The sequence below is a fragment of the Desmodus rotundus genome, chromosome 1, assembly GCF_022682495.2.
Source record: "Desmodus rotundus isolate HL8 chromosome 1, HLdesRot8A.1, whole genome shotgun sequence".
In the NCBI taxonomy this organism is placed as follows: domain Eukaryota; kingdom Metazoa; phylum Chordata; class Mammalia; order Chiroptera; family Phyllostomidae; genus Desmodus; species Desmodus rotundus.
The window spans coordinates 100,668,444-100,695,231 of NC_071387.1; the positions used below are offsets into that span (position 1 = coordinate 100,668,444).

The 26,788-nt window shown below is 47.5% G+C and overlaps 1 protein-coding gene across 3 annotated transcripts; it reads left to right on the plus strand.

The window, feature by feature from the left end:
* Positions 1–2,424: 2,424 nt before the first annotated feature.
* NAA60 (N-alpha-acetyltransferase 60, NatF catalytic subunit) lies at positions 2,425–26,205 on the plus strand. Of its 3 annotated transcripts, XM_045189804.3 has the most exons (7): positions 2,425–2,588; positions 9,190–9,390; positions 19,956–20,071; positions 21,493–21,622; positions 23,445–23,541; positions 24,346–24,580; positions 25,903–26,199. In XM_045189804.3, the coding sequence occupies exons 3-7, from the start codon at positions 19,962–19,964 to the stop codon at positions 26,057–26,059; spliced, it is 729 nt and encodes a 242-aa protein (XP_045045739.1). In that variant the 5' UTR covers positions 2,425–2,588; positions 9,190–9,390; positions 19,956–19,961; the 3' UTR covers positions 26,060–26,199. The 3 variants fall into 3 exon arrangements, with proteins under 3 accessions (XP_045045739.1, XP_024409058.1, XP_053784727.1); XM_024553290.4 differs by lacking the exon at positions 9,190–9,390 and having other exon boundaries at positions 2,426–2,588; positions 25,903–26,205; XM_053928752.2 differs by lacking the exon at positions 2,425–2,588 and having other exon boundaries at positions 9,187–9,390.
* Positions 26,206–26,788: the final 583 nt, after the last annotated feature.

A 26,788-nucleotide genomic window follows, 5' to 3' on the forward strand; every position in this document is an offset into this window, starting at 1 on the left:
TGAAACAATTGTCCTAAGGATCAGTGAGATCCTATGTAAGACGCTTAACACAGTGTGTGGCACTTCGTAAGCCCTGGGAAAAGAGCTACTGTTATTTTCTCATTTGTGTTTAAAAAGTGTTTTTAAAGTTTGAATGGATATGTATGTCCTCAGGTTTTTTTTTTAAGATTTTATTTATGTAGCTTTAGAGAGAGGGGAGGGAGAAAGAGAGGGAGAGATACATCAACTCGTGGTTGCCTCTCCCATGCCCCCCACTGGGGACCTGGCCCAAGACCCAGGCTTGTGTCCTGACTGGGAATTGAACTGGCGATCCTTTGGTTCACAGGCCAGCACTCAATTCACTGAGCCACACCAGCTAGGGCCCCTTCTCACTTTTGACAGTTCATTTTAAATTCATTTTAAGCTCACCTGTACACTGAATCTTAGAAACAACAGAATGTTCCTTTGTCGTCAGCTAGGGAGTGCTTCTTAAACTTTAATATGCATATAAATCACTTAGGAAACCTTTTAATTGAAGAGTCTTACTTAAATGCAAATTATAATTCAGTCAATCTGGGTGAGGATTGAGGTTCTGCATTTTTAACAAGCTCCCAGGTGATGCTGATGCTGCTGGACCACAGATCACATTTTGAGTAGCAAGGACATACTTAGGGTTTTGCTTCTGTTGTATGATTGAAGGGGCTTACCACTGCATCCATGGGGAAAGGGGAGAGAGAGGACAAGGAAAGCAAGTAATTTTCTTTTTTTAACTCTTGTTATTTAAAAATTTTCAAATGGGATCATCTGAAAGAATAATGTAGTAAACATCTATGTACCCTTCACCTAGCTTCATCAATTGTTAACATTTAAGCAAGTTCCTTTTGAGGACATAACACAGAAGATGCCTATCACTTTCACTGTTGTCCATTGGTAAAAACTTTGGCACATAGCCTCACCTTTGCCCCAAGGGAGGCCAAGAAATATAAACCTAGCTTGACAGCTATTTACCTGCTATAGAGGGTAAGGTTCTATAGCTCCGAGAAGATATAATAAAGCAGTTATTTTTTAGGAGGGGAAGGGGAGGGGGAGGGGAAGAGGAATGGGACAATGGACACTAGGGGACGATTAGCCACTTCTGACACACTCTCCTCAAAGTGGATTCTGGAAAGATTGGATCTAAATTTGCAGCCCATCTCTAGAAAGTACGTAGGGCTTCAAAGTCTGCATTTTATTCTCCCACCTCACTCTTAAGTGTCCTATTGTCCTTTATCTTGATGTATTGTGTGGCTCTTTCTAATTACTCTTAATGTTTTGCAATACGTTTATTAATTAATAAGCAATTTAATGACACATTAAATAAATTGTGTAGAGTGCTCATTTCTGAATGGGCCTAAACACGGTTTACCATAGCGTTTTTGCTTACAGTAGTATGTTTGTAGTACTTAAATCTTTAACTCTGCAGAGTTGTAAATACTGTTATATTAGTTTTCATTGTGCCCATGATTTTTTTTTTTTGCCTTTTACAAAAGATAGGAACTTACAGAAACAGCTACCAAAAAGGAAATGTAAATACAGGTTACTTTACATAAATCAGGATTCTCCCAGCCACTACACATACGTAGATAATGGATGATTTATTCCTTGTTTTCTATCGCATTGTTATACTACTCGATCTCTTTATACAAGTTACCTTAAAACTTTAAATCTATTTAGGTACCATTTCCTTGTCAAAATGTTAAAAGAATAAGGTTTTAACATTTCTGACAATATTTTATTTAGACTTTTAATCTGTGATGTTTATTCTCTTGAATATGAATTAAATCCTTTAAGGATTGGTCGCTGTAGCCCTTGGCTGTAAGCAGGCCCTTTTTATTCCACTTTGGCTATATGAACCATTGTTCCAGATATTGGGAGGCTAAGAATAAATTCCTGCTTTACAGTTAACATCAGATTTTGCTCAACACGATTCCCTGCATCTTGTGATAAGGCCCTCCTGCAATTTGAGGGCAACTGACCCCTGCCCATTTACACAGTAACAGCCCTAAACTGCCTTTCTGCGGAGATGGACCTCGGACTGTTGGCCTGAAGTCCGGCGCTAGACAGGGTGGTGCTGCTTGCCAGCCGGGTGAGTCGTTCAATCACGCACAAGCACAAGACCAAACAAGGGAAATGTAGCCGAGAACCGGAGAGCTGTGAGCAACGGGCCAGTCTGCGCGTAGGGCCCTTAGGATCAGGCCCGCCTCATCTGGGCACCCTAGTGAACTGTCAGAGCTTCCCCCCACCCTCCATACGCCCCCCTCACCCCGCAAACGCTCCCCCACCAGCGTCCCAGCTTCGCCGCCGCTCGTTTCAGGGAGGCCTGCCCGCTCCTAAGATGGCGGCGTCGGCCTCGGGGAGGCGGCAACCTACGTGAGCCCCAGTGGCCAATGGGCTGCCGGCCCAGCACGAGGGGCGGAAGTGCCGCGGACCGCCGTCTCGGTAGCGGCTGCGGCCCCTGCCGGTTACATAACTCGTTACGGGGCTCCGTGCGGCCCCACTTCCGGCTCCTTGCGACCCCAGGATGCGTTGAGCCCCACGGCGCCGTGCGCTGCGGCCGGCTCCCAACTGAGGTGAGGTCCCGGGGGCTCTGGCTTGTGGTGGAGGCGCGGGCCCTGCTCTGGGCGAAGGATCCTGAATAGAGAGGAGGAGGAGCTCGGGTTGGGGCGAGCGGTGGCGCAGGGGGCCTTGGGGGCTGGGGGAGGGAGGCCGAGGGGCACTCACGCCACTCGGTCCCCCATCTCGCCGCGGGGTTTCGGGGCCACCACTGACCTCGCGCGGGGCAGGAGTGAGGAGGGGGCCGCGGGGTGAGGCGGGGCAGCACCCCAAACCCCAGGGGTGCCGAGGGGCGTGGTTCCCAGCGTTAGGTGGGAGTCGGCCCTTTCGCCTAGGGCGCCTCGGTGCCGGGCCCCAGGACGAGTTGCTGGGGATGTCTGGGACCGGAATGCAGCCTGCCCCGCATTACCCGCTGGGTCTCACTCGAGGTTCAAGTGTCCGGCCTTTTCACAGTTGAACAACTCGCTGCCTCCTCGACTGACTTTGTACTTGTTGCACGGTTTGTAGTTGTTTTGCCGGCTTGTTTGCTCTCCTGTGAACTCCTGAAAGCCTGGGGGCTCTGTCTTGGCCGTCTCCACTTGTTCTTCAGCTGTACCTTCTCGTAGTAAGATAAATCAGTTCCTTACTTTTCTGGTAGTTTATATGCACACCCTACTCTGACTTTCTCCGCCGAATTGGGCACTTCCTAAGGAACAGAGGGAATCTGTAGCATCTGTGGTTTGTCCCACTGGGAACATTTTGAGGGACGCTGTGGGCCTTCTTTGAACCACTAACAGCAAGTGTCTGTGTGCCTGCCCAGCGGGTGACGGAGCCCAGGACCTGAGACGAGGCAAGGAGTAACTGTGCAGTAAACGTGGACATTGGCTGTTTCATTGATCTGTTTTCGTTCTGCCAAGTTCTCGAGCCATATGATTTTGTTACTCATTTGTCCTGAAGGAAAGGATAACAGCCCCATGCAGTAGTTCCTTGTGGTGCCTGGAGTGGTTGTTAATCCTAGTGTCAGAACTGGAGAGAACATTGCCGGTTACAGGTACTTTACCAGAGAACTAAAGACAGAAAACCCCTAGTTAATGTTTGACTGAACTGGGACAGTTACTCCAGGTCATCTACAGAAATACTGAAACCCTCCTAGCACTTCGTAAAGTCGAGATGAGTGATAGAAGTTCTACGGGCAATAGTGCCAGGGAAGAAGGGGAGTCTTGAGCATCATTGCATTGAAAGGGACTGAAAACAAAAACAAATTCAGTCATTCATATTCGTTCTCTCTCTCTCCCCTCCCCCATCTCTTTAGCCTTCCCCCTCAAGTCCCTGAGTCATTTTAAGCTCAGTTAGAGAAGATGGTATTAAAGACTAGAAGAAACTCAAGGGTGGCTGAAATATACATGTATTTTGTCTTGTATAATGTGCACTTTTTGCCCAAATTTTTTAGGGAAAAATAAGGATGTACATTATACATGGGTAGTACTAATTCCATATCTATATAAATGTTTCTAGTTCTTTTACTTACACTTATGTGTTAAGAGCGTAACTCTAGAAAGCAATGATGATATATGTATGCAAAATAATACCCTGGAATATGATAATCGGTTTTGTTTCTAACTATAAGTAAATAAATAATTGACTTAAAAATTTAAAATGAAAGATTTTTTTCCTGTAAGTTTGGGTCAAAAACCTGAGGGTGCATTATGGACGGGAGCACATTATACACGGCAAAATACGGTAAGTCCCAGTCATCTTTCCAAATGGACAAATCAGCCATGGCAGTGCACAGAGGTCTTCAGCTCCTCCATTCCAGAATTTTGTAGCCATAAGAATTAATGTCCAAATCGGCCCTTTGAGAGTGCAGTGTTCATGAGTCCTTCTCCGTTGGACCATGGTTTGCTTCAGTTCCATCATACCGAGCTATCTGGTTTTCTATGAAAACAAAACCTATAAGAAAAAAGCCAGGACATGGAGAGATATTAACAGGTCAGAATAACAAATATAGACACATTTTTAAAAGGCCTGTGTATTTCCTATCTTTGGCCTCTCCCAGTTGTAACTTGCAGTGACTTTGTCACTGTTTATTTTAACCACGCCTATTCCAGATTTGGGATATGACTTGTTGAAGTTGTTGAGTAACAGCATGCCCTGGATGGAAGAAAATTCCTGGATGATAGGAGATTGGAAGGAGATTAAAGATACACCTGAACTGAGAAGGGTGCTGCTGACCTGGGTGCTCTGCCCCGTCTCCAAGCCTCAGTGTACCTGTTAGCAACAGTTTGATGTCTCAAGCCTGAAGTGCATTTAGAACAGGTGGACGTGGCATCTTCATATTGCAACAGCCACCAGGAACTCACTGTAGAGAAGCTCACTGTCAGAGCTCTCCGTTCAGACCAGTGCATGTCTTCTGTCTGCTGAAACAGCCCAGAGGTCTCACTGTTGGTGACAGCTCTTCAACCTGAACAGAAAGCTGACTGCTTATGAGACAGTGTCTTTTCCTACGGTGGCTTCTCTATCTCTACATTTTATCTCCATTTTCCACCTTCAACATCTCTCTGGAAAGAATCCACAAAGCCCTCATGGTTTTTCTGTCTCAGTCCCTTGTTTGTAGAAAACATACTTGATGTATAGACTCTGCATTGAAGCTGGTCCTGCTTGTGTCCATGTGTAGCGCTTTCAAGTAAAATGCTGACCTGCAAGAATGATGCTGGAACTACTCGGTCTTTTTCTGGCTAAGTTCAAATGCTGAGTTTGATTTAGCAAATATTTGTTAGTATCCACGATAACTCCAGTATTAGGCCTCCTTCCCTAAATACCACTCTTTTTAGCATGACCTCTGATAGGAATGGGCCAGCAGGTCAGTTCAGAGTTATTTGAGACCCGGTCAGCTAACATTGCTCCTTAAAGAGAACTGTGTGTTTGAAAACCCAGCGTGCGTATAGTAGGGTTCATATTCTGTTACGAACCTTAAGGTGTTTGCTCAGTGCTTGTGAAGTCCTAGGAAGGGGATCTGAACAGGGAGCCAGGGCTTTCTACAGGAAGTGGTTTGGGGTTCATGCCAATACGGGAACTGGTGCTTGATGGAGCTTGAGTATCTGGCTGTGGAGGCTGGCGGGCACATGGCAGTCACCCTGAGGTGGCCACGGCTCTGAGCTGAGATGGTTAGGTGGATGGAGATTAACAGCAAGTAAGAGCCAGTCCCTAGTCCCATCCTGTTAGCATCTCAGACTCCCCATCCCTTCACTTGAAACATACTTCCTGCTCAGGCAGGGCCCACATGTCAGGGAGGGGCCAGACACTCCAAATAATGATGGCAAGAATTCTCTATGAGTATGAAAACTTAGAGATTTTTAAATGTGTCTTCAAATTGTAGGTAGAATGATTATCCATTTTGTCCCAAAATAAACTCTTAGTGCTAACTTTTAAACTTCATACCCATGGAATGGCTTGGCATTTTTTGTACTGATGCCAGAAATCAACATTCTAAACAGTTTCACAGTTGTAAAGAAGGAAAGAGGAGGTTGTTGTGGATAGAGACACAGAACAAACATTTGAGAAAGACTCTGTTACCTTTGCTTCCATAGGAAGGCCGAAGAAAAGTATTTTGTCATCTTTAACAGACCACAATGTGAAAAGAAATTTTTTTCAGTTCTTTTGTTGAATAGTTATTTTTTTAAAATCAAATTGTGTTCTTTTCTTGTTACGTGCATTACTGAAATAGGGTCTGTTTGAGCAGCAAAATATTAAAATTTGGGCCCATCTTGAAAATAGCAGAAGAAAGCAATTTCATTTTACAAAATAGGCTGTGGGTAATTGTCCCTTAGGTACTAAAAAGAATTCTTATCTGGAATATGTAATGCAACAATGTTTCCATCATTCCCGTACTTCATGGGAGTGATGCTGGGTACCTTTTCCAAATTCGTTTCTTTTTGGAGGATGACTCTAGTTGTAAACTATTCAGAAGGTCTCCCTAGTAGATTCTTGCTGCTCTTTATACTTATTTTCAAGGTATTGGTACTTCCCTTTTACCCTGGCCTTCCATTTTTAACCTTTTCATTAAAATATACATAGAGAAAAGTACACTGCTTGATAAATGGTAATGGCATGAGCTACCTGTACACCCCAAAAGACTACCTTGGGCCCCTTGCCAGACAAGCCCTCTTTATTTAAAATACTAATTTTCTTGTAGAAAACACCAGAAACCATTAACAGTGATTTTATGAGCAATGGGGTGAATAGGGGATTCTTACTTTCTCCTTTATATTGCATATGAAATGTTTAAAAAATAAAAACTTTTTAAAATATTATATTTATTTATTTTTTTATGTTAGAGAGAGAAGAAAGGAGAGGGAAAGAGAGGGAGAGAAACATCGATTGGTTACCTCCCTCAGGCCTCTAGTGGGGGACCTGGCCCCACAACCCAGGCATGTGCCCTGACTGGGAATCAAACTGGCGACCTTTCGATTCTCAGGCTGGCACTCAATCCACTGAGCCATACCAGCCAGGGCACATGTGAATTCTTATTCTGTGAACATATGTTCATAGTTTGTTCATAGTCAAAAAGGTTTAAAAGAACATTCCCTTCCCTCAAAAAGGGATGGGGGTAATGTTATTTTTAAACCTTTTTTTAAGTGATTGTCTTAAAACATACATATTTTTTAAAGTTGGATTTTAGGTAGCCACTAAAATTGCTGTTTTTTCTCATTATTTTACTTTCAATCTTTTCATTGGGATATTTATTTATTTATTTTCAGAGAGAGAGGGGAAGGGAGGGAGAGAAACATGGATGTGCAAGAGATACATCGATCTATGGCCTCTCCTACACCCCTGACTGGGGACCTGGCTTGCAATCCAGGCATGTACCCTGACTGGGAATTGAACCAGTGACATCTCAGTGGGCAGGCCGGTGCTCAATCCACTGAGCCATACCAGCCAGGGCTAAAACTGCTTTTTAATGATTACACAGGAACCCTTTAAAATATTTTTACAAGTCTGTTCAGCACCCTTATCCACAACCAGCCCCTCTTTGCTTCATTACAACTTTGAATCTGTTTATTTCTGGCATCAGTGCACAAAATGCCATGTTACTGCAATAGTATGGGATTTAAAAACTGGCACTGAGTCTATTTTGGAGCAAAATGGGTAATTATTCTACTTAACAATTTGAAGAGACACTATAAAATGTCAAAGTTATTGAAAACAGCACAAGATTATTTTAATATAAAAGTGTGCTCATAATTTTTATATACCACCTGAAAGTCTTTTTTTCCTGATAATAAAAACAGCCCAAGCTCGTTGTAAAAAAAAAAAAAAAGGTCTCAAATTAAACGATGTTAGGTTTGCTTGTAGCTATTGAGGTTCTCTGTAGAAGAACCAATCCTCTTTAGGTTTTGAGCCCCGGGCATGGTCCAGTCTTGGGTACTTTACTACCCTTTGATTCCCATCTGGCAAAAATGTAATCATACAGGTAGTTTTGTTTTGCAAAGGTACTACTTGACCAAACCATCCTTATAGCTCATCCACCCCGCTTGTCTCTGCTTTGAGCTCTAGCTGCATCTTTCCGTGTAACCATGCGAGCTGGCAGCGCAGGCTCATCTGTGCCCTCATTTTCTATTCCAGGAAGGTGACTATTCTGAGCTTTCAGGCAATGGAACCATGAGGTCTCTCTGTCTGTTTTATGGTCTTGGTTTCATGTCTCTGGCCCCCAGTTCAGACCCTCCCAGGTCCTGCTCTTATCTCTGTTCTTCCTTTTTGTCCTAGTCACTTTCTCTGAACCTGGGCTGTCCTTCTCCAGTTATGACACTGACCTAATGGGGCCACAAAAGGCAAATAGTCCTCGGTGGGATACCACAATCCAGCCCTCCTTCCTGTAGAAGCTCATTAGCTGCTCTGGTGTGGTCCTGAGAACAATGAGAGGACTCTCTCAGACTGCCATGACCAAGGTTAGCCCAAATGCCTTCTGAAGGAGCGCTGGGGTATACAAGTTGTACGTACGCACAGTGGTGGCCTGAGAACTTGCCTTTCTCATCTGGTCGTTTTACTGTGGACGTGAAATAAAAAAGCAAAATGGTAAAGTAGAATTTCAAACACAGTAAGATCTCATCTTGAACACAATGGAAAGCTGAAGAGCACGTCTCCGAAGTACATGATGCTGTGAACTGTCGTGGAGGCCTCTGTCGTGCTGAAGTGATGCTTGGGTCTGGCATCTTCCCTTCCTGGGAAGTCGAAGAGGCCGTGCTGTGGGTGGAGCCGCACCTGTGGGAGACTGATGGAAGTCCGATTAAGTGAAATTGAAGGCTTCCTTTCAAGTTGACATTTTGAGTGAAGAGGTGTCAGTAAGCATAAAATGTTGCTGTTGTCATTTGTAGAGACAGAAAGTGAGATGGTGGCTGGAGGCTGCAGCAGGAGGAGCAGGGAGAACAGAGTTTCAGTTTGGGAAGATGAAAAGTTTCAGGAGATGGTGGTCGTTGGCGGCCATCATTGGTGGTGGTCATGCAACAATGTGAGTGTATTTGATGCCACTGACGTGTACTCTTAAAAATGGTTAAAATGATAAAATCTATATATATTTTACTACACTTTTTAAAAAAAGATAAAGATGTTGCCACATGTAGATGTTTCTCATTTTCTTAGTAGGACCCCTTGGATCTGAGGTGCAGTTTGGGGAAGAGGCAAGGGCATCGAACCCCTGCCTTTGTTCTTGTGGCTCAGGGAGCAGAGCATCCCTTCCGCACAGTTGTGTCAGCCCCTCCCCACACAGCCGAGTTGACAGCCCTTTTCCTGTCCATCGTGTGCTGTTTCGCCATGGCATTCTTTGAACAAGAGAAAGTGGTTTCTGTGAGTATCTGTAATGGTGCAGGAAAGCCCAAACCTCAGTCCCCTATACACCCCCTCCCCCGTGTAACCCGAGATTTCTAACTGCCTATTGCTGCAACCCCAGTACCTAGAGCAGGGCTTGGATTTTCAATACAATTTTGGTAAATAAAAAACGAAGTAGATTCTCAGTATGAAATTTAGGGGATGATAGACTCTTTGGCCCAAAGGAAAGAATGGTCTGGACCTGGGACCACACCGGAACCCCCTGTTGTCATCTTTAAAGTTGAGGTGTAATTAACATACAGCCAAGTGTTCAGATTTTAAGTGAGCAGATGCATGTGTCTGATGACCACTGACGGAGACACAGAACATCGACATCGCCCCAGCAAGTTGCCTTATGCCCCTTCTCAGTGTCCCCCTCTTAACCACTTTCTGATTTCTGTCACCAGCAGTTCCCTTGGCCAGTTTCAGAATTTCATGCAAATGGAATCCTTCAGTGTCATCAATTTATGCTTGAAGAGATGTGTCTTTTTTTAAATATAGCTCTTGATTTATGTACATACTTTTTAAGATTGATTTATTTATTTTTAGAGAAAGTAGAAGAGAGGAAGAAAAACATTGATGTGTGAGAGAATCATTGATTGGTTGCCTCTCACATGCCCCCAACCAGGGACCTGACCCTCACAACCCAGGCATGTGCCCTGACTGGGGATCGAAATGGTGACCTTTCAGTTTGCAGGACACCACCCTACCCACTGAGCCACACCAGTCAGGGCAACATGTGTCTTAAATTAAATGTCACGAATATACGGGCTCCCCTGAGAGTGTGATGGTTGGATTTTAAGAAGAAGGCTGTTTGGTACTAGAGTGCTGAGTGTTCATTTCTTGTCACCCTGTAAAGTAATCATGTTCTTTCTACACTGAAGTTTTGGAAGCAGCCCAGGCTTCCCAGGAAACGGCTTACCGCCCCCGTTGGCAGCTGCTCCTTTGAACAGACCAGCCATGAAAAGCGTTCACTGTTTCTCTCACTCTCTCCTTTTATCCCTTGACCCATTTTACTGATGAGCAAGGCAGTGTCCTGTGCCCATCACTGGTTTATTTTTTCTTTTCTCCTCTCTCTACCCTAAATGCAAGAGCTTGAAGTTTATTGTTGAATTTTCCAAGTCTGTAAATATGGCATCTGCAGAATTTCGCATTCCTGAAGGCCTGGTGGTCTTTAATCCTTGTGCCATGGAAGAGTGCTAATCTTTCTTGGTGTTTCACTTGAGAAAAAGCCTGGGTGCTGGGAAAAGACCAGGGTAGTGCTTTGTCATAGAGTGAAGGGAGTCGGGGGATCGAGAAAGGGGTCAACTGAAGTGTGAGCTGTAGAGAGTCAGAGGAGGCAATTCCCGAGGGAGAGCTGCTGGATTTCAGGGACGGGAAGCTGTTGGTTTCTCATCCCCGGTGTGATGGAGCAGAAAGTACAGGGCAGGAATAAAGCAAGAAGGTGGCAGCAAATGTGGTGTTGTAAGTGGTTATGTTGAAGGGAAAGAAGGTGGCAGGAGGCTTGTCCAAAAGAGGGTACACATGTATTTACAGCCCATTGGAGGGGGATTTGTGCAAAAGGGAAGGTTGAAAATGTTGAAGAACAGGGTGCATGAGCCAGGGAGAGAGCAGACAAGGAGCTGGGCGAGGGATTGGGGTGGCCCTTTGGAAGTGGCCATCTCGTTTGTCTTCCCAGAGACAGATAAGAAAGCTGAAGCATGGAGCAGGACAGATGTCTCAGTGGACATCGGCTGGGATTTGACCCTGGGTCACGGTGACTCCAGCATCCGGAGCATAAGTGGAGGTTGCCTAGTCTTTTTGAAGAGGAAGTTTGCTTTGGAACCACTGGAGGTAGAAGAAGAGAAGGAAGGGAAGGTTCTAGGGCGGTGGAGGGTGCAGTGTGGTCATGGCTGGCCTGAATACTCTTAAGTCTGCTGAGGTCAAGGGTAGAGCCCAGAGCACTTTTTAAAAAATTTGTATGTATTGATCTTAAAGAGAGAGAGAAAGGGGGGTAAGAAACATCAATTCGTTCACCTATTTTTGCATTCATTGGTTGATTCTTATATGTGCCCTGGCCAGGAATGGAACCTGCAACATTGGTGTATTGGGATGATGCTCTAACCAATTGAGCTACCCAGCCAGGGCAGGAGCCATTAAGAGGAAAGAGTGATTTTTTTTTTTTAATTAAAAAAATTTGTTTATACTCACCTGAGGACTTTTTTCCCCATTGCTTTTAGAGAAAGAGGAAGGGGGAGAGAGAAACATTGATGCGAGAGAGAAGCATCAATCAGTTGCCTACTGTAAGTGCCCATACTGGGGATTGTGCACTTCCAGACCTGGGGGTCACACACACCCATGCTCGGACCAGGGATTGAACCCACAATCTTCTGGTTATGGGACAATGCTCCAACCAAGTCACAGTGGCCAGATGTGAAAGGGGGGTTTTTTAAAGTTCAGTGCAGCTTGTCTGGGACCCAGAAGCATTATCTTGGAGCAAGGGAGAGGCCCTCTGGACCTAGGGCCTCAGGACACAGTCTACAAAGGGGAGGGCTCTGCAGCAAATGGCATTGTTCCTGGCTTTATTACTTGGCGTGGGAGTAGAGGGACCTGTGGGTGTCATGACGATGCCAGGACCCCCCCCAGAACCCAGAACAGTTCCATTTCAAGCCCCCCAGATTCTGAATCTCCAGGACATGGCAGGGAGATAGAAAATGCTCCTGAGGACTTAAGGACATCTTGGCAGCCAGTCTTCCACTTTCATCTGTCCCCCTGGTTGAGCACATAGAGGCACTTGGGAAGCATTGTGGGGGAGAGAATGCCCAGACATCCAGACGTCATATCCTTAGAGCCACCACGGAGTCCTCAGGAAAAAGCAGCCTTGGGTAAAGGGACCAGAAAGGTCATTCAGCGCAGAAGAAAGACAAGGCTTGCAGATACCCTCAGGAAGACGGGGTTTGCGGAAGGAGAAAGGACGGAAGGAGGGTTGAGCCAGCAGGCCCTTCATCTGGGTCTTGGAGAATCCAGTTTCTGCCCCTCCTTGAATTACTTCACTCCTCCTCCTCTTAAAGGCCAAGAACATGATGCAGACCCAGGAATCCCTGGGAAGAATTTGCACCACAAGCTTGACCTTTGCAGCTTCATATTTTCACTTAAAACCTCAGTGGCACTAGCCAGGTTCCTCAGTTGGTTAGAGCGTCATCCCGATACACCAAGGTTGCAGGTTGGATCCCAAGTCAGGGCACATACAAGGATCAACCAATGAATGCAAAACTAAGTGGATCAACACATTGATGTTTCCCCCCGCCCCCACTAAAATCAGTAAATAAAAATTTTTTAAAACTCAAGTGAACCGAGTTCTTCTGTACAGAATGTCCCTACTGTTGTAATGTAGACACGTCAGTGTCTTTGTAAGGAAATATATACCAAGAGGTGGCTTGTGCATCTGTGGCTTCGGTGCCCATCCCATCAGCTCCCCAGGGCTCAGAACAGAACAGAGGGCCTAACCCTGGGCCTCTGCTCTGGTTTTGCCCACTGTCACCTGTTCTCTAGCAAGTCTTAGAATTTTTGTCCTTTGAGCTCTAACAATAGCCCATAGTGATAAGAGATTAGTACGTGATGGATGGTTCTGGATGGACCAGTGGGGTCCCTACAGGTGCCATATGTGGGTTCCCTGACTTGTTCCTTCAGCGGTAAACCAGCCACTTGCCACACCAGCCTCCCACCTGCGTTGCCGCCATCTCTAAAGTCGTCCTCTCTGACTCTGTTCCTTCTTTCACTGGCACAGGGTGCCAGATTCTCCTTCTCCTGTGCCTTTCTGTCAGCTGGGCTGGGGCAGATTAGGCGCTGTAATATCCTGCTTTCTCCCTTAGTTAAATGTGACGTTTCTGTTTTTAAATCAAGGCATCTGAAGAACTGGCCTTTGCAAAACATGGAAGGACTTTTAATAGGGATGTGAGAATCCACAAATAGCTGTGTGTCTTGGAGACCACTGTTTTTCTTGAAAACTGAACAGGGAACAAACCTGCCCCTTTTGGTCAAGAGCCTTGTCCCAAGGATACTAGGAGAAAAATATGTAAATCCCAGGGCATAAGAGATGCTGATTTATTATGGATCTCTCCCTTTCCTATCAAACCTCAAAGTACGTGGTTTTTTAATCTTTTAGCATTAACTTTGTTGAAGCTTATATACATACAAGAGAATCTGCTCAATGAGTTTTAACGTGTGCATATGTGTTCATTTGTGTAACCACCACCATCAAGATACAGAACAGTTCCACCCCCTCAGGAAGTGCCCCACCCACAGCCTCTGCAGTCAGTCCTCTGCTGAGGCAACCACAGAGGTCAAGGCCTTGCATCTTAGCGCTTACTGACTGGGCAGTGGCTCCAGCTCCTCAGGTGTCCCAGGTCTGTCTGTGGCCATCCAGACCCTGGCTTTGCCAGCTGGTTTTGCCAGTTGCCTGCACTCATCCTGCCAGCTCTGGTGGAGTGACTGGTGAGAGCAAGCTGACAGCAGCCTGTCCTGCAGCTCCTTTTTGTAGGAGGAGCTCAGAGCACATTTGCTCTTGGTTAAGAAAACTGGGGCACAGCCGATGAGACATCTGGAGCTCTGCCAAGGGTGATGAGGGTGAGCAGTCAAGTCACCCTGATTTTTGGGCTGGCTTGAGCCTGTCAGACCCAGACCAACCACCAGAGCTGGTTTGCCAGGGAAGAGGACAATATGGAGTTTCCTGGCACGCGTCATGCATTGGGGCTGAAAGCTGACTTTACATTTATCCGGTGGTTTGCGGTTTGTGTTAATTTTCTAGCTAGGGGAAATCTAGAGTGATCTTTCCTTTCTCGAAATCATCTAAGCAGCTACCCCCTGAAAACTCGTGGGCAACACACATGTGCTTAGTTGAGACTTGATAACTTTCTTTGGTCACTTCTTACACATTCCAAGCCACTGACAGATTTTTTTTTTCTTTGAATGTGACATACTAAAGTCGGCCCAAATCTGGAGTAAGCTACCCCGTTGGCCTTGGCGGGCTGGTGGCTCTGCCTCATCTCTGTGGGTCTGTGCCTCCGTGATCTTCAGCCTCGTCTTCCCCAGAGCATCCCCAGCCCCACCCTAGCAGACCTGGCACGGTGGTGGGCCCATAGGAGGTGGGCCCTGGGCCAACCCCACTAAAGGAGCCCCACCACAGGGCACCTGCATGATCCCTGCAGTTTGACTTGCAGGCGGGAAAGCTTGTGATTCTTTCTGGAATTTACTATGACTTACTTCAAAAAGAATCTTTTTTATCCATTTGCTCACAAAAGAATCATTCACTCTCAAGATGAGGGCTGTATTTTTAACAGCATTTTTTGAGGCTGTAACGCCCTCATGTCATACATGCCACACAGTTCACCCATCCCCAGTGCGCCTTTCAGCATGGGTGGTGTGTTCACAGAGCTGCGCATCCGTCACATTTATTTCAGAACATTTTCGCCACTCCAAAAGAAACCCCACACCCTCTGCCATCACCCTCCAGGTCTCCCTACTGTAGGCAACCCCTAATCTACTGTCTGTCCCTATGGATTTGACCGTTCTGGACATTTCATATACATGGATTCATCGGGTGTGTGGCCCTTCTGTCACTCAACATTGTTTTTGGTGTTCATCCACGTTGTAGCAGGCATAGTGCTAAATACCCACTGTATGGATGGACCACATTTTGAGTCCGGTCATCCATTGACGGACATTGGGGTTGCTTCCGCTTGAGGGCTGGTTTTTGGTGAGCCCACAGTGGACTCCCACTCGTACTTCCTTGCTCAGGTTAGAGCAGGGGTTATATTATCACTAGGGCGTTGAGCAGAATTTTTATAGATCATCTTGTTTGGGCACTTGGATTAGGGAGGTGGTTAGGTAATTGGGCTCCTCCCGCCAGGATTTTCCCTGGAGCCGATTACAACAGAGAGAGGAAGACCCTTGTCTCAGGAGCCCTCTCCAGAAAGACTGCATTGATGCCCAGGCCTTGCCTGGGCCTGGGGTGATGTAGGATCGTTGACTGTGTTCCAGAGGCTCACATTTTTGACAGGGCTTTCTGCCTTTCCCAGTTTTCTTGGCCCTGAGGGAAAAGGAAGGGTGTTGCCTTCAAGTGGCCCTGTGGTGATACCTAGCAACTTGGGCAACTTCAAGCACAGCTCCTAAAACAACGCCCTGTGTCCGTAGACTGCACAGCACGTGTCTGCGCTGTCACTCTTTAAAACCTTAGTAGAGTTGGAGGGTTGGTTAAGATGGGTCCCAAACAGTAATCTCTGCCCTCATAACATTGTGAATCCGGTGCCTGACTCGTCTGGGATCCAGAGTGCTCAGCAGTTAGCCACCCGGGATCGGCTGAGAACTCACTGTCCCCAGGGAGGAGGTGTGCAAAGGCTGTGACGCAGCTTCCCAGAGCTCCCAGTGAAGACACCAGAGGCATTGAAATCTGTCTCCCGGAAAACCTGCTGTCCATATCCGAAACTCAGCCTAGGTGGAGAAGTTTGGTTGGTCAGTGGTTAATTTTAGTTTCGAATATTTTTTTTAAACATTCACTTGGCATACCCATCATCCAGATCAACAGTTATTAATATTTTGCCACCTTTGCTCCAACTGAATTAAAATCCAGAACATCATTTTGTCATTTCACCCCTACATATTCAGTGTGCATCTCAAAGAATATGGACATCTTCTGCATAACCACGAAGCTATTCTCATATCTAACAAGATAAAAACACCTTCAGTGTGTGTGTGTGTGTGTGTGGGTGTGGGTGTGGAATCTGTTCCTTTTCTAGGGGAAGGGAGGGTCACCTGTGTGGTAGAGGTTGTGGAGAAACCTCCAGGGAAGCTGTCCAGAAACCTCCATGGAGAAACCTCCATCACAGCTGGGGGCTGTGATGTGCTGGTCTCCGTCGTGCTTTCGGCAGTGGACCTGTTGAACCCACACAGTTGTGTTCCGTGGAGCAAACAGCCCTTTTACCCAGGACGACTAGGGAGTCACCTCCTAGCCAGTGACTGCTAGGATATATTTTGGACAGAGATGACTCATAAAAACTCAGGACCTGCCTATTTTGGTCAGCCAGTCCATCTCCCAAGAGGTAGCTAGCCACTTAGGCAGCATGAGGTCCCTGAGGTCACACTCACCAGAACATAGACAGTCCTGGGTGCCCTCGGGGATGGGCACCTGGAGCAGTGGCCATGGGAGGGGCGCTGGTCACTGGAGTGGCCCTGCTGTGTAGGCCAGATAGTCAAGCTGTTTACAAGACATTGGGCCAGACAGTGTCTTACTTTCTGAATGTGCGTCTTAACGAAAAGAAAACAGATAACATGGGAAGTTCAGATCTGCCATGTCTGGGGGTATTTCTTATTTGGTTGGTATTTTGGTTTTGTTTTGTGTTTGGAACTAAGGACTCATATAAACACAGCCCAGCAGTAGTGAAAGGACAGGCCTCTCCCGTTAACTTTTGTGATGATCCTGTCCATTGTTTTGTCATCCCTGCCTGGAGAGACTTGTCTGGGTCAGCTCAGCTCTCGAGGTTCCATAAAGAGTGTGCATCCAGAGACCACCTCTGTCCCCTGCTGAGTGCCTAGACTTCTCCAGCACTGCTGGGAACACTTGTCCTTCCTAAGATGCGAGTGGTACCTCAGCTTCTTCCTGACCTAACACCTGTTGGGATCCATCAGGCCTCAGGCAGGAACATTCCCGTTTCTTGTCCTGAAGAGCTTCCTTTCCAGACCCCTCAGAGCCCGGGGGCATGCAGGCCGGATAAGGGCCGGCACTCAGTGCTGCGAGCGGGGTCACAGGAGGGCCCCCCCCTCGCCTTACAGATATCACGTGGGCAGTGTTCAGATGCTTCCTGAAAACAGAAGGGAGAAGAAAGTAGGTCCCTTGTCATTTCAACTTTTTTTTTTTTTTACATTTTATTTTTTCCATCACCATTTATCTCCCCTAATCCTCTTCCACCTCCACCCACCCCACCCCCAACAGTCACCACACTGTTGTCCTTGTCCATGAGTTCTTTCTCTTTTTCTTTTTTGCTCGATCCCTCTACCCCTCCCGCCCCCTTATTTCAACTCTTGAGTCATGCTGTGCAGAGGGACAGGTCAGGGTGGTGCATTCCCCACCCCTTGGAGTCTATTCTAGAAAGACCAAACCTAGGGTGGTCCCAGAGCCATGGAGTTTCTGCAGTACCTCTGCCCCCTCCTCCCTCCCTACCCACCCTGTATGTCTGTTTTGAAGTCACCAAGGTCACAGTGATATTTCCAGCCCTGCAGATGTGCCCTCTAGAACCCCCACCCCAGATGCTCCCCCTCAGGCTGGCTGGTACCATGAAGGGGAAGGGGCATAGCAGCTGACCTGCCATTATCCAGATGGAGGGGCTCCTGCCCTGGGCCTGACTACCCAGCAGCACCTGATCCTTGGCGGGGCTGCCCATGGCCGGCCCTCAAAGGAGCCATTCTTGCCGGGCACAGTACACTGGGGATGTGTCCAGGGCTCAGGGGCTGAGCAGCTGCCCCGCTGGCCCTGTGGTCAAGCCTCAGGGTGGATTTCAGCCCTGATGGCAGGTAGCAGGTTAGGACACGGCCTTCCTGGGGACCCTCACAGGAATGCCTGAGGTTTTGTGAGAACCAGGTACAAGCGGGGGTCAAGGGAGCAGGTGACCTTGAAGAATTGCCAAGGGACACTCCACTTGTGCTTGCTGAGCAATAAGAGCAGGACATTTGGTCCCTTGGCCTTTGGGCATCAGCGGGACTGTCATGGTGCCCACCTGCTGAACTGTGGTTTCTAGAGTGAGTTTAGGCAAGTTAGTCCCTTTCAGGGCCTCCCTGATCTTAATGTTTATTGTTTAAAATTTCAGATACATGATAGAAAAATCGAATGTATGGACAGTATATTCCTATATTATATCTTACTTGCCAACCGGATTCAACAGTTAATAACATTTTGTCCTATTTGCTTCCTAAGTAGCTGAGATTTTTTTTTGAACGTTTAAAGTTAGTTTTAGACCTCATGTTTTACTCCAGAATGTTTCAGCACACATGGCCTGAGACTTTCTATACAACCACTTGTACCCTGTCACATCTAAGACAGTTAATGACAATTCCATCTGCTGTCTAGCTTGTAATTAAATTATTACCAAATGTTGTTTTGACTTTTTTTTTCCCCCAGTAGGGGTTTTACACATTACATTTGGTTGTAGGTCTCCTTTTGTCTTTTAGTCTGCCTTTGTTTTTTTAATGACATTGACTTTTTGAAGAGACCAGGCCAGGCGTCTTGCAGAATGCCACCCTTCTGTGCGTGTCCGATGCCACGGTGCTGTAGGATGTGTGCCTGTGTGCCGGGTATCATCTGTAGTTGTGAAGTTAGGTCCGGAGTACGATTGGCTGCAGGCGCAGCATTTTAGGCAGGAACCGGAGGGCTTTGTGGATTTCACGCCTATGGCACTGGTCAGAGAAGCTGGGCTGCTTCACTGGGGAAGTGGTGAGCGCAGAATCGAGGTTGAAATTGAAAGGCTTTTCCTTTGTGATCAATAAGGCCTGTGGGTGCCTTCATGCCTCACATCTGCTCCCCAACACCCTCCACTAGGTGGTTTAAAAAAAGCCTTTGATGAATCTTGCTTGTCTTGGTTATTTTCATCAGCAGTTACAAAGTTATGACATTTCAGTTCTATCATTATTCCTCCTAAAAAGATGTGGTAAATGCACGATCCTTTGCCTTTTATTACCAGCTTTCCACAGAAAGAAAAAAGACTCCTTTGCTCCCTTTGTCAGAGTCCAATCCTGGCCTTCCTCCCTGCCTCCTTGCCTTACTTTAACTGGACCCAGGGCAGCTGCTCCATCGGCAACCTGGGCTGAATGCAATTTCCTGATTTAAAACAGTGGTCAGCAACTCCTGACCGCTGATTTGAACATCTGGTGTCTTGCAAAGTCTCTCTCTCTCTCTCCTTTTTTCTCATAAGTCTTTATCTGCTGGATAAAGGAGGAAAAATGACCCACCCAGCAAGTGCCACTTCTAGAAATCCAGCAGGTCATTGGACCCCGCCCAGGCTGCTCTTAAAGGGGTGGTGGCCACTGGCCCAAGTCGGGGCAGTGGAGCTGATGGGGCCTGTGCTTTATGCAGTGGAGAAATGGCGGCATGAGGGAGACAGGAGACCAGCTGGGCAGGAATGGTGCTCAGAGGGCAGCTCAGAGGGGCAGAGAGGAGAGAAAAAGCTGACCAAAGGCAGGCTGCTCTCTGGGGGTCAGGAGTGTCTTACGTGAACAGTGAGGGGACCCTAGGTCTCCATCCTGCCAGCCCTTCCCAAGCCTCAGTTTCCTTGTCTGCAGTGTGGGGGCGACTGTGACACCTGGTACAGGGGATCATTGTGAGGGACAATAATTGCTTCATGCAGTTACTGAGGGCACTGCCATCCATGGGGGAAGGCATTACTCTTCCTGTCTTTCCTGCCTCACAGGTTAGGAGGAGGAAGAGGAAGTAAGTGTGCCATGATGGGGTCCGTGGGCTAGATAGGGGGTTTGGGGGAGGACGGTTGGCTGCCTTCCTGACACTGCTTCTCTCCCTGCAGGTGTGAATGACAGAGGTGGTGCCATCCAGCGCCCTCAGCGAGGTCAGCCTGCGCCTCCTCTGCCACGATGACATAGACACTGTGAAGCATCTTTGTGGCGACTGGTTCCCCATTGAGTAAGTTGAGTGGCCCCCGCTGCCCCCAGCTGCAGATTGGAGGGGTGGGGGAGCAGATGGGGGTAGTACCCACAGATCCACTGAAGCTGGCAGGCTTGTGCAAAGGTGAGGATGACCTGGAGGTGTCATGGTGGCCCAGAGTTATCTTGCCTGTCAAAGTATCCAGGCCCTGCTCCTTGACGGCCATCAGAGCCTCACCACCTCACTGTGTCCCTTATGCAAAGAGTTCCCCGAAAGGGCTTTGCTGAGAAACTTTAATTACAAAGATGTTTGATTCAGTGCTGTTTATAAATCTGAAAATTGAGAAGCAACTTAAGTTACTTACCAGTAAGGAACTGGTGACATATATTAGGGCATGTACATGCAGAAATGCCATATTACTCAGTCAGGAAAAAAATATCTGTCATTCAAGATATATACAAGAATTTTTTTTTTACATGATAGTAAATGAAAAAAGCAGATTAGAAAATAGTATGTACCACAGTTCTACTTTCATTTGAAAGCATGCACAAGGTAAAAGCCTATGAAGATATGTACCATCTAGCAAAGTGTGTTTTGTATTTTGGGATGGGTAGATTATTAGTAGTTACAAGTTTATTTCGTTTTGCTTGACTGTATTTCCTACATTTTTTTTTGTAATATGCACATAGAGCTTTTGTTGAGAAAAATAGGTGCAAACTTTTAAAAATTAAAAATAAACAAGATCCTGCTGAACATTGTATGTCTATGAGTCTTCATCTCAGATTTCACCCACTGCAACCATAGAGGAGCTTGGACAGTGCTCCGGCCCCGTAGGGCCTTCTGGTGGCTGCTCAGTGGCCTCTGCAGAGCAGACACAAGCAGAGCACCTCTCTGCTGAATCTCCACACAGTGGAGGGTCTGACACCCTCTTCCAGCTCTCAGCCTCAAGAAAGGCATCTGGGCTAACTTGTGTCCCAAGTTAAGAAGCAAAGCCACAGACCCTTAAAGCCCCTAGTGCCCTTTCCCTGTCACTAAGTCTCCTTTTCTGGGGCTGAGTCACCTGCCTTTCATCACTGTGTCCTAGGACTTTGCAGGAAACATTCTCTTCCCTGCTCCCCTCGGGCTACCAAAGGTCTTGAGTCTGAACTCTTCCAGCTGCCCCCCCCAGGCACTGCTCACAGGAAGACAATGTCATGGAAGGGTCCCAGCCCTGCCCCTTATCTTACATCTTATCAAACCATTTTCCCATCAGAAATTCCCCATCTTGTCCTGATGGATTGCTGCTTTAAGAAGATGATTCACTGAGAATGATACACTTTAGTGGAGACTCAGTGGTAGGCTCCTTGTCGACCCTGGAGCAGTGGACAGAGTAGCTCGAGTCCCCTGTGGGTCCCCTGTCTGAAGCACAATGTAAATTGGACTTGGCCTTTGGCAGTTTCACCTGAGTTTGTTCTCCTCAGGTACCCAGACTCATGGTATCGTGACATCACCTCCAACAAGAAGTTCTTTTCACTCGCCGCAACCTACAGGGGCACCATTGTAGGAATGATAGTAGCTGAAATAAAAAGTAGGACCAAGATACACAAGGAGGTAAGTATGTGCGGTGATGATGGGGCTGCCGGGGCCCTGGGACAGAATCGTGCTGCCTGCTCTGTGGACCTCTCTCTGAGGAGCCCAGACTCACACCCTGCTGGTTTCTTTCTCTGTGTACGTGATGCAGTCGTATGTGCGTTCAGTAACAAGTCCTGACCACAGCTTCTTACTAAGGACTGTCATTTTGAAGTTAGGAGGGGGGCCCACTGAGACTCTGAAGTTGCGAGGGACTGTGATTTGTATTGATGACAGTGTCACAGAAACTGCTAATACTGCTGTGGTGTGTTGAAGGAAATGTTAAGTTTCAGTTAGAGGTTAGTGAAAATAAAGATATATATTTTTTATTCAACTTCATAGACCCCTCCAAGACCTATCTGAGAACCCTGGAGAGTCTGTGGACCCCAGGTTAGCAAGTCCTGCTCTGAATGTAAAATGCGAGGTCATGGTCACAAACACATTGTTCCGTGTGGTTGACTTGGGTCAAGATTCTGCCTAATGATTTTGGTCATCTTAACGACTGAGTGGCATTTCCCACGTGGGTATTTACTCCAAGGAGGAGAACAAAGTCCACCAACTGGCAACTGCTTCTTTTTGTTTGGCTTGAGGCTGTTTCTTTAAAAATGCAAGAAGGATCTCTCTCTTTTTTAAAGACCAGACACACTCAATTTTTTCCCCCTAATTTGCCCATTATTAGATTTTGGCAAAGTTGGTTTCTTCTGAGTAACTTTTCTCCCGCCTTTTTAGTGCTAAGATACAGCACTCTGGCACTTTGTTGGGCCCTGCTGAGAGGCTGGACGAATTCAACACTGGGAAGAGAAAGCAGGGCCTATTAGACACCAGCTGGGAAATGAAGTGCCTGCCTTACCTCCCTGACCCTTTTATGGGCTTAAAGTAACCAGAATAATAAGGATACTCCCTTCCCTGAAACTGAGTTTGCTTATATCTAGCTTATCTGTGGTGTGGAGTGCTAGAGCCGGGGCCAGGGCCAGGAGAGTGGGGAGAGGGGACAGGAACAGGCCAACCCACTCCCAGCACACAGGAGTCACTCACTTAACCAGAGAGGCCAAGTCGCCAAGCGTCCTTTCCAGGGAGGATAATTCACTGAGCCTTCTTTTTTGTGAGGTAGAAGAACATCAGAACCTCATGGTGGTCGAATTCACAACTCTCAGTCGAGAATTCTTTCTCCGAAACCAAGAGACACGCACGGGGTAGCCGGCCGCGGCATGCCGCTCTGCCTGGTGTGCACAGCAGCGGGGCTGCCCAAGCTGCCCACCCTCTTTACTCCAAGACCATCCGAGGCAGTGCAGGATCCGTTAAACTTTTCTTTTCTTTTTAAATAGTTTTTTTTTTTATTGTATTTTTTCCATTACAATTTATCCCCCTTACTAATATTAATCCCCCCTTTTCAACTTTGTGTGGAGACACTGTGTTTGTCTGGCTGTTTGGTCTCTTGGTGTGTCAGCTGCCGTGTGCAAGCACCACGCAGAGCCCACGCAGCGTAGTCATTTCCTGTGGCCACCATAGCCGCACTTGCCTGGGTCAGTGTCCTTCCTTGTATGGCCTACCACCCATTCCAAAGAGAAACAACTTTTTGTGAGTGTCCTTATTTTTAACGGTTTTTAGCAGAAAGGCCCATACCCTCTGGTTTCCATGGAGTAGGGGTGACTCTCCGTCACGCTCTGTTCTGTCCCTTCCTGCCCCAGTGTCCCCTGAGGTGTTGTGGGTGGGAGAGTTAGCATATGAGATGTGTTCTACGGTGGGACCGGGTACTTCAACTGACTTCATGTGGACCTGACTTTATTTCTGACTGTTTCTTTAGGATGGAGATATTCTAGCCTCCAACTTCTCTGTTGACACACAAGTTGCATACATTCTGAGTCTGGGAGTAGTGAAGGAATTCAGGAAGCACGGCATAGGTAAGGGGGGCCGGGCTCATACACCCTACCCACCCACATCTAGTCACTTCCCAAATCTGGATGACTCTTGCTCTTCAGTATCCCTCTGTCTGTGTCTCTACCCCTCCTCCGTTTTGCATCAGACCTTCATCCTCCTCTCAACAGGTCTCCTGCACCCCACCCCCCAAATTGACTTTCATTTCAGCCCATGAACTGTCCACACATTACCAGGTCTTTCTACTATGGCCTCATGCCCAAGTGTGATGAGATCAAATTACTAACAACTTCCAAAGGTCCTCATTATAGAATGGGCACCTCTTGACCATACCTGCTGCCTTACACACAGCTTAAGTCTGGTCATTAGGCATTTTTCATTAAGAGCAGAGAAAACATAATTGAAGAAACAGTCCTGGCTGCCATGTAGCAGATGCCTATCACACCTGGGGTGCCATACCATCCATATTACCTGCAAATTCCCCACACAGCCAGCGAATAGCAGTCTTTATTGTAACCCAGGCCTGCCCGTTCCCCATTTTCCTGGCCTTAGGTTTAGACTTCTTGTTGTCTGAAAAGTTAGTGAGCCTCCACTGGGGGTCCAGCCCTTGAGAGGGAACTATGCAGCCTGGGTCCGTGGTCCTGGGCACCCAGCGGTCTGCAGCTAACAGGCTCTGTCTGGCTGTGGGATTTTAGGGACTTTGACAGTAGCTGGTTATGCGAAGTCAGTCTTTGATACAATGGCAGAGAGATCTGTAGGTGACTGTCTTGTCTGCCTCATGCTTCCTCCTCACCTCTCTGCCATCCTGACTGCTGCCCGTTTACCTGCAGGTTCTCTTCTACTTGAGAGTTTAAAGGATCACATATCCACCACTGCCCAGGACCACTGCAAAGCCATCTACCTGCACGTCCTCACCACCAACAACACAGCAATAAACTTCTACGAAAACAGAGACTTTAAGCAGCACCACTATCTCCCCTATTACTACTCCATCCGTGGGGTCCTCAAAGATGGCTTCACCTATGTCCTCTACATCAATGGCGGCCACCCTCCCTGGACCATCCTATATCCTTTCTTCTCAGGGGCGAGGGACTGGCTTCTTAGTAGGGCCTGTGAACCAGCTGGAGCTGTGGTCACTTTCAGATGACATTCACAAGGCCAAGCTCACAGGACGCATTTTTCTCCAACGAGACGGTATTGTGGGTAGTCTGGTCTGCATGTATTTGGAAATGATGGTCTGGTGGCAGATATTGGGAAGCCAGACGTGGTTTGACACTCAGTGTTCCTGGACTTCAGCTCAGCATGAGGGGTGGATTTTTCACCCTCCTGGTCCAAGATCCACTCATCCCTCTGTCCATTCATTCATCCAGTAGTTGGTTGAAAGCCTCCTGTTGCTGGCATGCAGAGGCTACAGCAATGAACAAAATAGACAAAAGCCCCTGCCCTCGTGGGGCCTGTGTGCTGGCATGGAAAAACGAGATGAAAGAGTTATTTGTTGTTTTGAGCACTTGAATATGGGGTGTGGGGTACAAGACTCAGAGGTATGTCCCTTCCCTGCTCCCTCCTCTTTAACTCTCTCTAGCCCTTGACAGGTAAGGGGGAAGCCAGAAGACTTCTTAATAGTCATAGGGCGTGGGCCAGAAAATACTGCGTCTGCATGTGTGTGTAATTAAATAAATGAGTCTGGGATTTGTCCATTTCATAGGAAAATGCGCGGGAAAGAGAAAGGTGGTACAAGGACGCACAGGCCTCCACGCTTGTGTGAAGATGGGTCTCTGTGCTGTCTAAGGTGTAGCACTGTCGACCCCTCCATGTCACAGGGACACAGCCCTGCCCCTCTGAGGATTAAGAGTAGGGAGAGCACCAGGAACATTTGCTCTTTTTTTTTTTTTTATTTTTTTTAAAGATTTTATTTTTAGAGAGGGGTAAGGGAGAGAGAAAGAGAGGGAGAGAAACATCAATGTGTGGTTGCCTCTCATGCACCCCCTACTGGAGACCGGGCCTGCAACCCTTTGGTTCACGGGCCAGCATTCAGTCCATTGAGCCACACCAGCCAGGGCGAACATTTGCTCTTTTACTGTACCCCTCCCTGCAGCATCCAGTCCCTATCCTTCAGCCTTAGTCTGGGTATCCATATGCCTGAGCCCTTGCCTGGATGGTCCTCTTGTACCCATGTGCTGACCTTTATTATTTTTCATGGTGGAGGCCCCTCCATCTAAGGAGCTTTGCCAGCACTCTGCAGAGGCGGATCAGACTCTTGGCCTCCCTTAAGAATGGCATGCTGTCTGCACACAGTCCTGCAGGTTGCTCTTCGGGCCCCTGCTGACAGCACCACCCTAGGGGGGTGTGGGCAAAGCGAGTTGGTGTCTTCCTTAACAGAGCCCCACGGACTACATCCAGCACCTGGGCTCTGCTCTAGCAAACCTGAGCCCCTGCTCCATCCCACACAGGATTTACCGCCAGGCCCACAGCCTGCTCTGCAGTTTCCTGCCATGGTCAAGCATTTCCACCAAGGGCGGCATTGAGTATAGCCGGACCATGTGATGCCAGCCGGGCAGCCTCCAACAGGTCCCACCCCTCGGCGCCCTGTGGAGCCCACCTTCCTGGCCACCTGACCTTGGCTGTACTCTGTAGAGGAGCTGGCCCGTTGCCTGCCCCGGCTGCAGGCCCGGTGCTACAAGGGCTCAGGAGCAGAGCGTCGTGGGGCGGGTGTGCCCGGTCTCCAACAGGTATGCCAGAACAGGTGGTGGGGAATGGGAGCAGAACTGAGTGGGATGATGATGCTGAGAAATGGAGGGCCTGGTGCTTTGAACAGTAAGACAGAAGGCTCTGGATAGGTACTTGCTGCACCGAGGGCTGAGGTAGTTCCTGATCCACTCATGGAAACTTGGAGGAAAGCAGAGTCCTTGAGCCCTTGGCCAGAACTTTATTTTTTCACTTCCTGAATGACTTTTTAAAAAATAATGCATTCACATGGTTCAAAAAAGGGAAAGGTACCAAAAGCTCAAGCCCCATCTCCCCACCCATCCATAGCCACTCGTTACCCTTCCAAGGGGTGTCTGGAGCTGCTATGTCTCAGGCATGCTCAGATGCTGTAGATCCTGCTCAGATGTCAGCCTTAACACCAGCGACATCAACAGCTTACAGCGAAGCTCCCTGAGGTGGACACCTTGTAAATGAGAGCGCTGCTCAGACATGGCCACTTCTAACTACTGTGAATGCTGCAGGGGGCCTGTCTCTCTCAGACCTCAGAAAACATAGGAGCTGTTCAGG